Source organism: Rhopilema esculentum, chromosome 6, assembly GCF_057945365.1.
Source record: "Rhopilema esculentum isolate cy_ngs chromosome 6, ASM5794536v1, whole genome shotgun sequence".
Taxonomy (NCBI): Eukaryota; Metazoa; Cnidaria; class Scyphozoa; order Rhizostomeae; family Rhizostomatidae; genus Rhopilema; species Rhopilema esculentum.
Genome location: NC_142820.1, coordinates 3,720,488 through 3,738,428, shown reverse-complemented (window position 1 = coordinate 3,738,428; position 17,941 = coordinate 3,720,488). Strand labels below are relative to the sequence as shown.

General features: G+C 36.8%; 2 protein-coding genes across 4 annotated transcripts in view; one reads left to right on the top strand and one right to left on the bottom strand.

Moving 5' to 3' along the window:
- LOC135686872 (cGMP-dependent 3',5'-cyclic phosphodiesterase-like) overlaps positions 1 to 9,657 on the top strand; it is a 51,558-nt gene extending 41,901 nt beyond the window's left edge. For both annotated transcript variants that reach the window (XM_065203238.2, XM_089109095.1), the window contains exons 20-32: positions 451 to 485; positions 1,062 to 1,180; positions 2,098 to 2,175; positions 2,693 to 2,818; positions 3,499 to 3,569; positions 3,847 to 3,969; positions 4,397 to 4,484; positions 4,767 to 4,814; positions 5,163 to 5,237; positions 5,793 to 5,892; positions 6,368 to 6,519; positions 7,209 to 7,315; positions 7,774 to 9,657. In XM_065203238.2, the coding sequence (XP_065059310.2) occupies positions 451 to 485; positions 1,062 to 1,180; positions 2,098 to 2,175; positions 2,693 to 2,818; positions 3,499 to 3,569; positions 3,847 to 3,969; positions 4,397 to 4,484; positions 4,767 to 4,814; positions 5,163 to 5,237; positions 5,793 to 5,892; positions 6,368 to 6,519; positions 7,209 to 7,315; positions 7,774 to 7,888 (1,237 nt within the window). In that variant the 3' untranslated portion in view covers positions 7,889 to 9,657. The remainder of the gene's footprint in view (positions 1 to 450; positions 486 to 1,061; positions 1,181 to 2,097; positions 2,176 to 2,692; positions 2,819 to 3,498; positions 3,570 to 3,846; positions 3,970 to 4,396; positions 4,485 to 4,766; positions 4,815 to 5,162; positions 5,238 to 5,792; positions 5,893 to 6,367; positions 6,520 to 7,208; positions 7,316 to 7,773) is intronic.
- Positions 9,658 to 10,345: 688 nt separating this feature from the next.
- On the bottom strand, positions 10,346 to 17,768 carry LOC135686871 (uncharacterized). Of its 2 annotated transcripts, none has more exons than XM_065203237.2 (4): positions 14,095 to 17,768; positions 13,703 to 13,778; positions 12,979 to 13,025; positions 10,346 to 12,399 (listed from the first exon to the last, which is right to left on the bottom strand). In XM_065203237.2, exons 1-3 carry the CDS (start codon positions 17,675 to 17,677, stop codon positions 12,989 to 12,991), a joined length of 3,696 nt encoding a protein of 1,231 aa, XP_065059309.2. In that variant the 5' UTR covers positions 17,678 to 17,768; the 3' UTR covers positions 10,346 to 12,399; positions 12,979 to 12,988. The 2 variants fall into 2 exon arrangements, with proteins under 2 accessions (XP_065059309.2, XP_065059308.2); XM_065203236.2 differs by having other exon boundaries at positions 10,346 to 11,454.
- Positions 17,769 to 17,941: the final 173 nt, after the last annotated feature.

The window sequence follows — 17,941 nt, the reverse complement described above, 5'->3', positions numbered from 1 at the left end:
TCTTGTGAGTCTGTTTAAGTCAGACTTCTTGAAGAAGAGGTATTATTTTGCTCTGTTATGAATAATTCAAAAAATATATTGATTTGGGAATTTAATGAAAATTATTGTTTCCCAGTATGTTATAAAGTGTTGGATGCCGTATATGCAGAGCTGTACAGGCGTTGGTGTTTCGATCTGGACGGCTCTAAGTTGCTATTCCGAGTTTCTCACTTGATACGATTATCAGTTGCTCTTGTTGTGTCTTAGTTTAGTCCTTCTATTATCGATGATTTCCCAGTTGCCTGGTGATGACATCATCTTCTATACGCAAAAGGCAATCGTATTTCATCAATAACATACTTCCAAAACGCAAACAAACCTTTGCGTTAGTATCTAACATATTTCTTCACGTAAATTTCATTCGCAGCTCCTTTGAATTTACAAAAATCTAAATATTTTCTTTTTTTCTAGAAACATCTTGTGCTTTCCTATTAAAAACGAGGCAGGTAATTCGCCTTTCAATTTCATTTATTTGGCTGCTTTTTAAATCTCAACGACCTTGTGATTTTTTGAGGTAAGGCAGATATTCAAAAACAGTCTAGAAGGGAATCTGTACGTCGTCCAAACAAACCCTGTATCCCTGTATCCAGACTAGAAGAAAACCCTGTATCCATATCTCGTGCCTCCATGTCCTTACATTATGATGATTATTTTGGATAATTAAATAATACAAAGCTTTGTCCCCTGTTTGAGACGTTATTTGGGAAAAATTATAAAAAATGTTTTTCGTCATTTTCATATCAAGTTCTAAAACCCAATAACAGAGAACAATAAATGAAAAACAAAAAACAATATGATAGTATTACAGTGATGGAAAATACAGATCTAAGGTAATGGAATTCTTGAAAAAGGACACTCTCTCTAGTTGAACTAAACGTAGAGAGAGCCCTCCTGTGCTTAAATACTCTAAATATGCTAAATTTATGAAACTTTAATTTTTATCTACATCAAACGTTTCATTGCTAGAATGTTCTGTTACTTAGAATGTCTTGGAGATTGATATTAGCTTAAAAATATTGTAGACGCAACGGTGATTGGTGTGTCACAATTATGCAATAAACGAAATGGGCTATGCTTTACTGCCTTTGATGAGCAGCTGACTGAATCATTCGCTACATTTTGTGGACTCAGTCTTGTTCAGGTGAGTTAATTCCATGATGCACCGTGGGCCTAAAACTGAAGGCGCTTAGGCCATGTCCGTGCTCTTCAATTTAAATCAAACATGGTTGAACACAGGTTTGGAAAAAAGGATAGAATGAGATGCGTTTTCAGTACTTTTTCAACCGTTTTCATAATCGTTATGTTCCTTCCAACCGAAAAGTAGATTCGATATTTCCTATGTTCAAGAATTTTATTTTGGCCAATCAGAATTATGTAAACTCTTTGATGTAGTCATGTTTGGTTACAAGAAAGCTAGCTGTGTTGAGTTTAGGCATGGGCAGACTGTGTTTCGATCTTTTTCAAGCGAAAGAAGAGTATAGTATGAACTGATAGCTATGTTAGGTTGAAAGATGAAAATGTAAACAAATCTTCTAATCGATGTTTAAAAAACCTGTAGATGGACAGGAGCTATCAGTGGATATTGGTAGAAAGGCTTTTTACATACTAAACTGAATACATTTACACAGGGGCGGACACTTGGTCAAATACAGGGGAGGGAAGCCTATTGTTTTAATAAGATGACGTCACATTTCCCATTGTTTTAGAACAAAAGACCATTGTCGTCTAAAGTATTAGGGGGGCGGTCGCCTCCCTCGCCCCCCCCCCCTAGTGTCCGCCACTGCATTCACAATCGTATGCCTTTTACTGTAGATGGGACAATACATTAGAAAAGCTTGAATTCACCCTTTTAAAGGTTCTTTTATGCAACAGTCTTTCGTACATCATAGCATAAAACGAATGTTCTGTATAATTCATTTTGCGTTCAAGCATCATAACCTGCAAAGGCAAATCTCTGCATCATAACCTGCAAAGGCAAATCTCTGCTTTTTACCAATTATACGTTTAATAAATGTAATTATTTCTTCCTTTGTCAATTATTTTTTCTGTATCCATTAGTCACTGCTGTATCAAAAGGCGATGGAATCTCAGCATAGAAGCAAGTTGGCCAACGAGATGATGATGTATCATATGCAAGTATGTCATCCATACAATAATGTCAAATAGATTCATGTTCACTTTATTTGATTCGCGATGGTTAGATTATATCTATTTCATGTTCTCACGCATGGGCGAAATTCCCAAATTCTTTTTCGCTGTATCTTTAAAGTCGCCTTTCTGTTTCTGAAGTGCTGTGTCAAATTTTAAAAATCTCTTTATGCATATTCATGGAAATTCAAAAAAAGTTTTTGTTGGACAGCTTAACCATAAACTTTCTTTTTGAATGCTTCCCTTGAATCTGAAAATATAGCTATTTAATGTTAGGTAATCAAAGATGAATTTGGCTGAACGGATTTGCAATAAACATCCCAAATGGATAAGACATAAAGTTTTTTCATTCTTTTCAACATTCATCAGCTAACAAATTCATAGACTGCTTTTTGAGACATTGTTTTATTGCAGTATTGAATCTCATTTGTATTTAATTTAAATAATGTTATAAAGACCAAACAGATATAACTCGTAAAATGTTTTTATCTTGCTTTCTTATCAGGTCAGCCATCAAGAGATCCGAAAGTATTCCACAGAACCGTTTGCATCCAAGGACGAAATTGACAAAGATATGGACAGTTTTAATTTCATGCCAAGGATCGCCCTTCCTGATACTGATGGTGTGCGGGTCAGTCTCTTATCATATGATTTCCCTGAATGTTTTTCTTCGTTTGTCGCTCTTAGTAACCATTTCCATAGTTACCTTAAAATCTGTAGCCTTTACCAAAGTGAACCTTTATGTAATCACCAGAATATTTATCCCTGCTCCCGTTTGATGCCGTTCGAAATCAGCACCGTGTAGATATCGTTCCTGCTAAAACCTTTCGCACCAAAAGGCATCTTTCAAGACAGGAATCAAATCCTATTCATTCATATTTAATGTTAGCAGAAATCAGGGTGGGCACCTAATGACTGCTGGGCCACATTGGAAACTTTGCCTAACCTAGACTGGCCTATGGCTTTGGGAAATCAGGAATGGCTTGAACAATTTTGGCAACGTAACCGTATTACTTTTACTTTAAAGTTAAAAGCAGTTTTCTAATTTGAAATCGACCTGACTTGTGTCCATGCGTGGATGAAAGCTGGAGCAAAACCGGGTTTGGCTCGAAAACTATTCTAGTCTCTTTTATCTCACGTTGGGAAAACCAAATCATCTATCAACAGTAAAACTCATGACCGGGTTAAATTTTTTTTCATTTTTATAAACAACTCTTTTATCATGAATTGTGTGACTTGGATTCGTAAAACGATCACTGTTAAATGCTCTGAAATAAATTTTATAAAAAAATGTTAATGTTATTTTTGTAGATCGTACTAAGTATGTTTCAACAACTGGGATTTTGCGAGCGCTGGAAAATCAGAGAGAGCACACTTGCAAGGTAAAACAGCACTTTTAAAAGCAAAATTACAAACATTTGCAATGCTGAAAGAAAATTGATCTCTTCCAGTGCACTTCTTAGATTTTTAGAGGCACCGGACATTATTGTGGACATCTGTAAACTCTTTTGTTTCTATTTCGACCTAATACTGTAATAGACAGAGGCTCTGTGTTTCTTCCCGGCACTGGTGCCATGACCCTTTTAAGAACAATATTTAAGTCTTGCGATCACTCAATGTATAGGCCCTTAAGCAACTTATTTCTATTGTTCCATTCAGGTTTGTGTTGACTGTAAAGCGAGGATATAGGGATCCTCCGTACCACAACTGGACGCACGCCTGGACCGTTGCTCACTTCTGCTACCTCCTACTCAAGAATACAGAGGCTGCTTCTATGCTTAAGTATGTCTTAATGTTTAAACAATTCTTCATCAATGATTTTTTTAATTACCACTTAATTTTCATGTACAAATTTTCACCGTTCTAGTAATTTGGCTTAAGACTAACTCAACCGGACCCATTTTTTGAAATTGTTAGATCCCGTCTTTAAGAAAATGCTTTCTTTTTTTTTCCTTCGTCTAAATTTCCAACAAGAAATCTTTGACTGGAAACGAAAACGTTTGAAAACGATGATTTTGAAACTTATGGTACAAACGAAGAAACGAACAAATTAAATTATTTTTGGTGCAACAAAACATTATTCCTGATTTTCCATTCGTTTTGCATAGAGCCTGTGGTTAGAGAGAAAGGAGTTAGCAACTTCAAGATCTCTTTATTTCAACACATGCTTAAATCATCCTGGCTGATAGAGTATTTTTACTGTTTTTAGGGATATTGAATGTTTTGTGTTGTTTGTGTCTTGTCTGTGTCACGATTTGGATCATCGAGGTACCACGAATTCGTTCCAGGTCGCATCGGTAAGCCCTCATTCCTCAATGATTTAATGTTTTGAAAAAAACTTCATGCTACTATGTAGGTGTGGTTCAGATGAACAGCTGGAGCGGTGAAAAGGTTTCATGTTCATCAGCATCACATCACCATTATCATCAAATATATGTTAGGCATAGAAAGATACATTGTTATTTAGATAGATGGATTGTATGGTTTGTCAAGACTTTGATAGTTTATATATGTCTGATATGTTCTAACAATTTCAGTTTAATGCATTTGCTTCAATTTGAATTGTGTTTCTGTTGTAGAAATCTGTACTTGCATCGTTGTACAGCTCTGATGGTTCAGTCATGGAGGTTGGTTTCATACCGTTTTTAATTATCAAGATTTCATTTAATAATAAATTTCTTATTATTGAAATACCTACATTGCAACGTTAGCTATTAGAAAAGAGACGTTATTTTGTTTAAGATCGCTTAATGATAACTTTCCCTTCATTTAAACGTGTTTCAGAAAATAAATGATTAGGAAAACAGGCCAGCTAGCTTTCTCTTTCACGAAGCACTACCATTGCATATGTTTATTAGAAATGTTCTACCCCTAATATATGAAAGAAAAACTCTCTATAAGATTTCTTTTTTGTCCGCGAAACTTTCAATACCTTCCCTTTGAATTCATTGTTGTATTTGTTTAATTTTCTTCAGAAACATCACTTCGCTCAAGCCATTCATATTATTCACAGTGAAGGATGCAATTTATTTGAAAATCTCTCCAAAAAGGTATATTCTTGGTGAACATTTCTCTCTCAAAAGGCATAATTCTTAATTAATGATTGGTTTGAGGTCTGGATTGAAGTAGTTTGCAGCCATTTTGTTTCGATGCTAAGAGCGGTCAAAGATTTAGTTCTTTTATCCTGAAGAAAACCATTCTGTATATTTGTGTCTTATTTGCCGTGTGTATATCGAACCGCATTTCATCAGTTTATCAGTCCCTTAGTGGCTTTTCTCCTAAATCAACTGCATAATCCGAGATACATGCCTTGGAGTTATATTCAGTTTTATTAAATGCCTCTTTAATGGAAGTCGGGACTATTTGTTCCTTAAGATCGTACGCAAATCACCAGCAGATATTGAAAAAGGGCGGTAACCAGTAACAATAAACATGTCGATGCATGTCGATAACAAGTAACGGCAGAACATTTGCCTAAAAGCTGTTCTACCTAAAGGTGATGTATATAACTTGGAGTTATATAACTTAAAATCTAAGGGAAATTTGAAGTCTTCCTCCCGAAAAAACTTTCATTGTTTTTATGTTTATCTTGTTGTCATTTGCAGCATTATCAAACCGCATTGGACTTGATGCAAACAATCATCTTAGCTACGGACTTGGCCAATCACTTCACGATCTTACGAGATCTAGAAGATTTATCAAAAGGTAGGCGTGTCATTCGCTATTCTAGAGGATGCGAAGCTTAAAAGTAGGGGGCAAGAGCAAATTGAAGACCCAAAACAAAAGATTTTGCAAACATGCTCTTTTGATGTGCAAAAAAGTGGGAGGACCCCCTGAGGGTACATGACAACTTCCCTCCGGGTATAATCTCCCTACCCCAGTTGCCAGTGGCCCTGTAATTACCCATCAGTTTGAATTGTATCATTATAACGTACCAAGGCTACAAGCGGTTGTTGCATCTTATTTCAGATTTTTGAGACCATATCTCTAGATGAACTCGAGATAAGCATTTGCAATGAACTTCTACCCAGCGAGATGTTAAAACAGTTGCCTAATCTGAAAGATCTAAGAAGCTTTAAGATTATTCGCCCTGTAAACACGTAAACAGAAATGTATTGCCACAAGGCTCTGCTGCAGTTCAGTCAGTAAGTTGATGCGTTTTCCCGATTTTTATCATCAGCCGGTTTTAACAAAGGAAACAAACGACATCACCGCATGCTTGCCTGTTTAATGATGACGTCATGTGATTTGTCGGACCAAACAAAACCATGGGAAGGAGCATACAAAGTTTCTGACTTGCTTTATGCTGAATTCTTTAACCAAGGAGATATGGTAGGTTACTCAAAACTTTTTATCTCAATGCAAACCCAGTAGGACAGGGAGCATTGGCTTGAAAAGAGAGGCAAAAACTATTACTTGATAAGTCAACAACAGCTTTTTCCTCTTTTTATACTAAAATAAGGCCAACTAATTGATGGAAATCATTTAACATTACGATTAGATATTTGTCTGTAGAAAAAGCCACCAAATGATGTACAAGTTATGCTAGAGGTAAAACCCGTTCACTTTCGGATTCTGGTTTAGATTAGAAACAGCAATAATGAATTGATTTTGTAGCTTTACGTCAAGTAGCACATCCAACTAGCCGAGTATTTATTATTCCGTTCTTTTTCTCTTTAAATTACTGCAAAACTTTGAAACCTATTGTCGAGGCACACGTTATATCAGGGACCGCGAAAGCGGGGGGAACCTACGTGGGCTTTAGCTCCCCCCCTCCCGACAATTTCCTCTACTTAAAACCGTCCAAAAAAGTTTTATTGGATGAGCAAATGTTCTAAATAGTTAACCAAGCAAGGCGAGATCAGAAGGTTTTTTGAAGATCAGTAATTACCCCCTATTGCTGATGTATCTTCTGCCTCATGAGACCAAAATCTGTCAGGTACTAGAGCAAATATAAAATGTCGTTAAAGTAGAACCTTTTCATTTGATTGAAAGCTCTATACTGCTTTGCCCTGTCGTAGGAAAAATCTCTTGGCTATACACCAAAGGAGATGATGGACAGAGAGAAAGCGAGTATTCCAAAATTGCAAGTCGAGTTTGGCTCTAAAGTGGCACTGCCCGTCTACAGGTAGAGTACAGCTCTTAGCTTAATTCTGTTTGAAGATGTCTTTTTACCTGAGGAAAACCATATTGTTAGAAGCTTTTGAAGGTCTTTTGATTTGAAAGGCTGTTCGAAGGCCGATCCTGAAGATTTCTTGTTCAGTGAGAGGCCATTTTAATGCGAGGCTACTGATTTTAATGGTCGGCTGACAGTTTTTGTCGGGCACCATTTGAAGAATTGATTTGTTCAGAAATTATTTGTATGTTTTTAAGCTATGAGGAGCTTTTTTAAGATTTCTTGGTTTGTAAGGTTACTTAAATTTTATTAAATTTAGTTTTACATTGGGCCCGCGTTTTTACGTTGGGCCCGCGTTTTTACGTGGCAGGTAAATGCTGGAAGGTGCAAGCCCTCCGTTCATTATCCTTTCTCACACAGTCAGGCAACATGTTTCCACGCACTTTTAACTACTTTTGTACACTATATAGGCTACTTTCCACAATTCTGCCTCCCGTGTCCTCAATCTGTGATGTCATTCGTGAGAATATTGTCAGGTGGCAGAAATTACAGGACCAAGAGGAAGCTAAAGCAGAACTAAAGTAACCGTTTTTATACTATTTATTTTGATAAAACTTGTGTGTCTTCGTATATTTCTGTCTCCCAATATTACTGTTCGTTGAAGCAAGTTTGTGGGTATATTTGTAGAGAAATGTAGGGCAATTTGTTCTCTACAGCTTTCTTTATTACCTTTTCCCCGATGCCAAATTATAACATACGGGATTATGTCTGATTTTTTACTATAACGACCCTAGTAATATTTGCAACTTATTAGATGTAAACCAGTTGCAGCATCTCCACACTAACTTTGTGCAATAAAAGCCTTTTTAATCATATCAATATCAAATATTACGATGAACTTAGTTGGGGGGGGGGGGGGGATCACTACAAGGGCTACATTTGGTTTTTGAAAATCAATTCCACTAACAACCAATTTTGAATTCAAAAAATTCTCCCCAGAATTTAGGGATAATCTTGCCAACAATTTATTTTAGTAAGCAACGAACTCGCATATTTTTAAAAAAAGTGGGATTTCTAGTCTTGCCTCAATTTTCCGATTAAGATTGCAGTCTATATATTTCGTTATTATTTTCAGTTTATGTATTCTACTTCCGTTTGTTGCTATAAGCTAGGAATTGCGCCGTGGCGAAAATCGTTTACATGAGCAGAAATTTTACATATTTGAATTAATAAAGGGGAATCATATCGAACGTATCTTCCCATTCCATTACGATATTTGTTTAAACTATAAAAGTTAAAGGAAAGACTTAAGATAAGCCGCAGAGGAGGCGAAAATATCACTAAAGTGCCAAAATTTTGTCTTGAAGCATATACCCATACCAATGTCCCGTGGTACAGCAAACTTGCTCTATTCGCATATATTTTATCAGTGTGTATATGGTGTAAAATAAGGCATTACGTGGTAATACTAATACTAATAATTGTCATCGTGAAGATTAATGTATTGTAATAATGGGTAGTTTTATTATTGGGAATATATGAGACCGGCAGTATAGTTGCGGACGCTGTGGAGGTGGAGATTGTCTTGTTAGGATCTCCTTGAAAATTTCTAAGGCAAGTTGTCTTAAGTGTTATTTTTCCCGTGCCATCTTTTGTCGCTATATTTCCTGTTTTAAATGTTAGGCCAGTTTTTTCAATTGCGGATTCAATTGCGGTGACAATGCACTTTGCTACTAGTTTTTCAAATAATGCGACCAATATAAATCGAGATCGTTTCCTCTTCTGGGATTTACACCAGTTACATGTTAGGTCGTATTCCCATGGTCTAAGGCAAAATGCCGAAAGTGCCGAATTTAAACGTTCTTATCATAGCACAAAGTCGGTTTTACATTAAATAGTTGGGATTTTCGATGTAAAACAGAGTGACATGTTTTGGCCGAGACATGCATAGTTTGACGTATTGAATAGGTTGATTATAATTTTACATTGCACTTGATACTCGTGTAAGATTTATAGAATAAATTTGCATTATATCAATGTTACTAAACTATTTAATACTGATTTCAATGTTCTAAACCTGTGAAAGCTAACGTGGGAGATCATGTACTCACTATCCATATAGGTCTTTAACTAATAAACCAGCAATCGATCCCGTCCCATCGCTTCACATCAAGAGATCCTTTACACGGGTGTCTTTCAAGTATCTCCTTATCTCTATTTGTTACATCGTAAAACAGCCATGTAGATTTTGGGTTACATTTCATGATCAAAACCTAAGTTGCTGCCACAGTTTTAATCAGAAAAGGTTTATTTATGGACTTTTTATCTTTTCGTTGTTATGAAAAGCAAATTTATTTCACTCTATTTTCTTTTCGCTTTTACCTACAGGGCATACATATTACTTTTGGACCAAATACGCTTTACGACAATCGCTGATAGTAGGGAGCCCCACCTGGTCTTGGGATAGTTGCCCTTAGTTAAGAAGGTGGATGTGTCCCACCTTTTCTGTACGACAGTCCTTGTACAAAAAATAATTTCGCAGTCGTTTCAAGACATGTGAACTTAACAACATATTGCCAGGAGAAGTGATTTAATTTCTCGGATTCTTCATCCTGGCAGTAAAAATAAACTCAGCTTTTGCTACATTACACACACTCTACAATTGCTTTTCGTTGCTCAGCAGCTGTGTGCTACAAAATCTTATCTGTGGTGTGACGTTTTAACACGCATTTCTATCTATTGCTGTCGGCAGTGAGGACCTTCATTCAAACAAGGGTAAATAACAGGGCACTGTATAGCTGACGGAATATCGAGGGTTGCCAACATAGACGTAGGTACCAGGGGCATAGGGGCACGTGCCTCCAATTTTTCAGAAACAGCTTAAGTACCTATTTGTAGCTGATAGAAATTCCTTCTTTACCTACTTATGCCTCCTTACCTACTTTTGAATTTTTTTCTACGTCTATGGTTTCCAATGAAGATAGAAGTCTAGAAATTCTAGGATAAAAGAAATTCTAGTCTTGGGCAGTAAGAAAGTAAGAATAGGCACGAAAATTGTTTAATCGTAAACTTTTCACTATCAAAACATAACTACATTTTCAAAATAAATTGCTCGTTTAAATTTGTATTTACGTATAAAATATAATGTATAAACTAAAAATTGTCCTTCTCTGCGAATTGTACGTTAGAATTAGGATAAGGCTACTTTGCCCCGTAGTGAGTTCCCAAGGCTCATGAAGTCTATTTCGCAAACGGAAATTTGGAAACAATAACAGAAAAGGTTGTCAATGCAAAAAAAGACATATGGATTAAAAGGGTGCAGCGGTAGGGGCTAGCATTCGTCCTTCCTAAAAAATAGGCAGATATGACACATTGCCAGCTTCAAAGTCTTTTGACCAAAGTAGAATTTTAGGATAAAAGGGAATTCATTAAACCTATAAATACTGCCAAACTATTTTCCCGTTGGCAATTGTTCACATCACATCACTTGCAGGAGTTTGAGAAGTGCATAGAAAATGGAAAGAAGAGTCAAGCCTCAGGCTCCCAGAACCTATTATATGGTTATAGAACAAGGCTACGCTTACATCTTTACACATTATTAAACGATGGCTGACCCTTTTCACTCCCACTTACATTGCCAAGAAATAGGAGCTTCAGCTGTTGAATGTTCAAAGAACAAACGAATATTGTACTTTACTCTTTGTTGAGTCAATATTTCAAAACATATATATATAAAACGGCATTGGCATTCTAAGCCATGATAATGTTCCTTTCCAGCGATTCAAGTTTCAATAATATCGTTTTTTATCCACCCATTGATTTAGTAGTGAAGTTCAATTTCTAAATGTTGGTTAAAGCGCGGTTTCTTACAGTAAAAAGATCGTCGCCTTAAATTTTGACCCGAGCTCCCCTCCCCTCCCCAGCTTAGTGGCTGGCGCAACCACTGGCAAGCACAACCTCAATTATCCGATAAACTGATCATTTATGGAAAAAGTTGCCAATAGACTGACTGTTTATGGAAGGAATTGGTTAGATAAAAAGAGTACCTACTGATTATTCCAGTGTTTTGTTAGCAATTTCGGTTAGTAGTGAAGACGATCTGTACATCGAAGCACGGATCAAGAAGGAAAGCCTCTCGACGTGGTCGCAGCCTGAGTGGAATAAACGTTGTTTTTATTAGAATAATAGAAGTAACAGCCATGATAACAGTTGGCTTTAGTATGGAGTTTGAAAAAAGAAGTCTTGAAGAATTCGTCTTTAACTAGAAGAGCTCATACGAATACGTGTGTAGCACGTAAACGTTTGGAATGCTAGCATTGGTTATTAAAGACGGGGATGTTATAGACGCGTTATAGAGGTATTATATGGGAGTGAATCCCCGATTTGATGGACTGGATGCTACGTGAAGCATAGTTGAAGGATTACATACGATATTTGTACGAAATGTTGCGATTTTTCGTTTTTGTGGCAATTAGGTGGGTTTCTAGGACTCTATAGAACTATCCTTACTTTTATTTACCGACCCAATCAATCAAAACCTATTGAAAAGCCAAAATCAAAGCAACCTTTGACGCTGGGCCCAACTCACTAACAACATAATACAGAATATACAACATCCATTAAACGAATCTTCTTGTGTGTGTTTAGTTAGGATCATATCTCAATTTAACGCCTCGATTTCCAATTCATCAGCCGAAGATGTATGTTAATAGAAAACTCCTTACGAATAAATTTTGGACTTAGAACAAAAGAGGCCTGGTGGGTAATAATCAAACCCATCTGTTCTATCCTTGTTATAACTGAAAAATATTTCATGGATATTTGATACATTAGCTCATATTGCATTGATATTTCGAATTGCCATCGTCAATACTAGATAGATTGCAGCTGGAAACGAAAATCGACAACCTAATCTTCGAATTGAGGTCCTTTTTAGTGTTTACAGTCAAGATAGAACCCGTAACGGTCTAGTTTTCGCTAATAGAAAAAGCTTGTCTCAAAGAAAATCTCTTATAGAAGTTGAATCTTCATTCGCACAATATTTTAGATCGGCAAGGCACTTCTTTCCACCATCATGACGGCTTGTTTGTATAACCCTGGAAAGCATTTTAGAACAATCTACCGTCGGTTGAGAAAGATCGATAATTCAAGAGTTTTACAGAACTTATGAGGAAATGTCTTTTGAAGGTGGGAGGGGAACGATAGAAGACGAAAACCCAAACTGAATGTATGACTTCGTAAGGTCACTTTGTAAAGGCTTGGGTTGTGTTTTATATATCTGCGTTAAGCAAAAGCATAAATTTTTTTTAGCAAGTAATTACAAAATATTTATTATCAAATGAGAGCATATAGATTTTAAAATTCAGTTTTGAAATAGGATAAATCAAATTCTCTGATTAACATGGATATAGAAACTATCTACAATGTATCTGCTTTAAAATATACGTCATCACGCTTGAATCAAACAATCAACAAAATTAACTTGATTTATCATCTAGCTATCTCATTCGAAATCAAATTGACGAAGATCGTGTAAAATTTACAATAAATCTATACGGCTGATAATAACAAACGGCGGATAAAAATACACGAATTCGTGATTGATGTTTTAATCGTGTTTCTTCACTTCATATATCTACATCAACAGCGTTATCTCTTTGAAAGTAGGCACCCACCTCAGACAATTCACTTGGCTCGTCCTCGTGTAACCGCCTTGGAATGTCTACAAAATAAAATCGATCATATGTAAATGATACAGCATAACTAAACAGGTTTGCAGGAAATGAGAGTTGGGAACGTAAATCAAACATTTTTTATAAGGAAGTTTGGCTGAAGTTCAGTACTGAAAAGTCCTTAACTGGCGGTCAAATTTTAGTACTCTAAATTCCTTAGAAATTCCATCACTTTTTCCTGTGTTTCTTCGAACAATATAGTATACGGTCATAAAAATGTCAAAAAAAAGTAAAATATTTTTCTATAACGCTTTCTTAATGTTTTCGCAATAAGATTTTTGTGACAGATCACTAAGTCTTACTGGGTCTTTAACTCCAATTTTGTTTAAATAATCCCCTAGAAGGATTATCATTATAAGCATGATGATGTTCACGAAGGCATAACTTTCATATATTGCCTCGCTTTGGCTATCAGTGGCGAACGAAGGAGGCAATGGAACCTTCTTGATGAGATCTATCATTATAAGCATGATGATGTTCACGAAGGCATAACTTTCATATATTGCCTCGCTTTGGCTATCAGTGGCGAACGAAGGAGGCAATGGAACCTTCTTGATGATATAAAAATGTTTTAGTTCCCATCTTCTATTGGCAAATAAAAAAGCCTATATCAATGCCCCTTGTATTTCTTCAGTAAGCGCTCCAGGTAAACGGTCAAAATTCTTACAAGAATTTTTTTTTTCGTCTTCTTCCCAAAAACGGCACCCGTAGCCTTGATTTCTTTCCACCAATGCTGACTTCATCTAAAATAGAAAAATTATCTGTTATATTTGCTGAAGAAAACTCTATTGATCCCGAAATTTCAGAGGTGAAAAGAGCTCCAAAATATCGATTGACTTCAATTAAAACTGAGTGCTTAGAAATACGAAAAATGCATAGAACAATATCTAGATAAAGAAAATAAATCACAACTGCGTCTAACATGTAACACTGTCAAGCCGTGATGGTAGTTAACGTAACTGAATAGTATCAGATAGCAATTATAATCTTACGAAATCATATTTTTCTTGATACCCTAATCAGTAAAAATTTGTTAGAAATGAACTAAATTCAACTTACCTTCCAGTATTGTTGAGCTTCTCCTTTTGCATCGATTTACTTTGCTTCGACTGTACACGAAAAGTCTCGCAATAATGATGAGCAAGGGGATGTATACCAGGATCTTTAGAACATACACCAGAATTTGACGATAAACATCATAAAGAATGTATGGCACACTCAGTATAATACTAACCAAGCTCACAAAACACATGTTGGTTAACAAAATCACATCCCAAAAATTCAGTGTCCATACTACGTAGGGTTGGAACCAGGTGAAGATTACCTGGAAACAGACACTTGACAGGGCAATGAGGACAAGACGTGGCGTCTCATCCTTCACGAATATATCAAAAAGCAGGACAACAAGGCGACATATGAAGTAAAATGCAGCAAATGAGCGACAATCCGACTTGTTTCTACTATTTAATGGATTCTTAAAGCAAAGCTTCAAAACATCAAATGCAGGCTCCATACGTAAAAGCCACTGGAATTTTTTGGTGAAAAATGGCGTAAAGAGTAAGATGACAGGAAACCCAACTGTAAATACCAGAAGAACAATTATAGCTACAATTGCATAAGCTGCGTGTTCCTTTCCAAAGTACTTAAACTCTGGAGCTGCAAATACAACTGTTTGGTTTCCAATAGTCACTGGATTCAGCAAAAGTAAAGCTTTGCTTGTCAAGGCTGTGTAACAGTATGTGTATACAAAACTCAGTGCTCTTCCAAATGATTTTGATCGTAGAGAGTTACCAAATATTTTACGGAACAGCTCTCCTGACAGACATGTGCCAACAAGAATTGTGAAAAGTAAAATAAACAATGGAACTGCCAGATTGAAACCAAGCTTATGAAGATCATTGAAACCATCCCATAGACACAAACCAAACGAGTTCCCAGTTCCGGACAAGCACATTAAGCCAATAACACAACTGATGAATGGGTCTAAAGTTACCGTTTCTGGTATAACAGTATCAATTGATTGATAAGAATAAAGGAATGCATTTAGATAGCCAGAAAATGCATCAATATTAAAGTAAAAGACAAACAAAACAAACAGAGAAGCTATCAACACAATTGGAATGAGTAGGAGTAGATAAAGGTTGCTGCAATAATCACAAATCTCATCTCCTAGTTTGACACTCATGCCTGCCTTGCATTTACCACAAAGTACACCTTCCCTGTTCTTTGCACATTTTATCATGGGGTAAGGGCATTCATATGGGATGCTAGGAGTACTTATGTCACATGTACAGTAGTGCTTTGGGCATTTGAAGGCTTCAAAGACATGATTATTTCCTATGTGACCCCAGTAACCTCTTAGCAAGTATGCTGTATAATTTTCACAGCGGGTTATGGCTTTTTCTGCTTCCATGCAGGTGCAAACAGTGCTTTTATCATCTTGTTTGTACCCTGGTGGACAATAATTCAGTGACTGTCTCACAACATTGGTTTCTATCAACTGTCCATCTGTGGTTATAAAACTCATATTAAATGGCTTTCCAACACTGCCAACCAGCCTAATATCATGCATGGCATCCTTAATAAGAAAAACATTGTTTGGTGGATCCAAATGAATTTTAGGATCCTCATCTGATGTAATATTAACTTTCACTGTTCCATAAACACTGTTTCCTTTTTCATCTAGCAATGTCACACTTGCTGTGAAAGGAATTGATGGCTGTGCATTCCACTCTGCTCTGTTATTGAAAAGCTGTATTGCCTCTGTCACAATTTCAGGTGAATTTACATCTGGTTTATTACTATACTCAAAAACATTAGGCCACTCAAAAGCTGTATTATTCATCCTAGGCTCTCCAGCCTGGCGGCACATTTCTAACGTACTGGCAAATATGGAACTTCCTGTTGCATCTGGAGCTGTGTTGTTAATGAATCTTACCTTGCAGTTCCAGGCTGATGGATCTAGCTCTACTTGCTTTTCATAACGGAAGAAACACCGTGATGTGGCTAACTTTGTTGATGTGAAACCCAACCTGGATGGTCCTGATGATTTGAAATATATTGCCCCACCCTTTATGTATGCCCTATTCTCCTGGAAAATGAGCTCTGAGTTGCTGGTTAGTTGTATCCAAGAATTTCCATACAATGCAACAGCGCCACCTTTTATACCCTGATTAAACAAAAAATTAACCTGGCCATGGACCATCAGTGAAGATGAATCTAATACCAATGCAGTCCCAGTGTTGTTTCTAAATGGTGTTGATTCCACATGCACTGTGAACTGTTCAGCATATATTGCCCCTTGGCCGATTACTTTCTTGTCCTCAGTTGTGATAATTTCATTTAAAGTAATAAAAGAATTGTTTAGAGACAATGCATAAGGGACTCCAGGACCCACAGTATAAACATTCAAATTTTTTGTTGCCATTGCAATTGCTGATCCAACAGTTGCTTTGTTAAAGTAAAACGAACAAGATTGGAAGATAATTGACTTCGAGACCTCTTTCTCTATGTTTCCCATCATTCTAGTGTTAGCTTTGATTGACACTGCTCCACCCCAAACTGCATTGTTAAGCCCAAAGTATGAAGAAGTAAACAAAACAAAATTTTCTTTCCATGCAGCCAAAACTTTTGCATGAAGCAAGGTGATCTGCACAGCCCCACCACCATAAGTGGCTTTATTCTTCCAAAATGTCAGACCAGGCAACATTGTTACATTGTTATTCTGTGCTTCATCACTGACCCCAATATACAGTCCCCCTCCCCAGTTTGCTTCATTGCCATAAAATGAACACAAAGCAAACGAAAACTGGTTTTGCGAAGCATTACCGTTGAGATGAATTGTTAGTCCACCACCTTTACCGAGAAATGATTGCGGAAGCTGGGTTTCCTCGAACAAATTCGAAATATTAGTTTTATCGATATTGCCTGAAAATTTCACAGATCTAAATGTAAATTTGGCGTTGTGGATGTATTTCTGTTGTTCTTTATGAAATGTGCAGTTGACTAAGTCCAAAGCACCACAGGTCGTCATGGCTATAAAGGCACCGCCTCCATTATCGTTGAATGTATTTCTGAGAATATCAACGTTTTCAACAAAAACAAAGCCACCAACATCTAGCATTGTTATTCCAGTTCCGCGGCTTTCAGTAATGAGAGAACTCGATATGTTGATATCTTTGGAAAAGACGAAATGAATTCCCGAATAAATCATTTTATTATGGGAAGTGTCTTGTCGCTTCCTTCCACAATTCTTGAACGTTAGACCTCGAATCGTAACTCCACGGCAACGTAAAAAACTCAATCCAACATTCTCAGATGAACATGTGATCGTGTTCTTCTCGTAAGATGAACCACCAAAAAAGCTAATATTTTCCTTGGATTGAAACTCCGTGTCATTTTGTAGTAAAAAGTTCCCAGGGTCAAGAAGCAATTTTGTGTTGCTCAATAGGCCTTTGCCGCCTTGCAAAGCGTAGTCGAGTGTAAGACATGGCAGTTTGCTATCGTTGTAGACGTTTCTGCATTCAGAGATGTCTTTTCCATTCTTACTGACTCTGATCGTAAAGGTAGCTTCGCAGATAACTGAAACCTTGCACAGGCAGAAAAACAGGATAACACTCGAAAGCACCATAACGACATCCATGTGTTTTCTTTTTCTTCTGCTGAGTCATCAGCATGCGGTGGAAGCGAAAGTGGCGGTGGAAACATATGATGGATGATCTTCGAACCAATGAGGCTTACTGCTTCAAAACGAGATTTCCTAGAATCCTGTTTACTTCCTGTTTCACAAATGCTCCTTCCCAGTGAACAAGCTGCTGCCACCTATGCTAGCTATAACACGGGCTAGTTCCAGCCGGGAAAAGTACACCCCCCCCCAAAAAAAGTCAAACATTGGAACATAGCTTTC

Excerpts from the sequence above, each read along its gene's own strand:
- LOC135686871 (XM_065203237.2), bottom strand. The coding sequence starts at position 17,677 with ATGGATGTCGTTATGGTGCTTTCGAGTGTTATCCTGTTTTTCTGCCTG. Across the intron at positions 13,779-14,094 it reads AAGCTCAACAATACTGGAAG|ATGAAGTCAGCATTGGTGGA; the intron begins GTAAGTTGAATT and ends TTTCTATTTTAG. Across the intron at positions 13,026-13,702 it reads AGACGAAAAAAAAAATTCTT|ACATTCCAAGGCGGTTACAC; the intron begins GTAAGAATTTTG and ends TTTATTTTGTAG.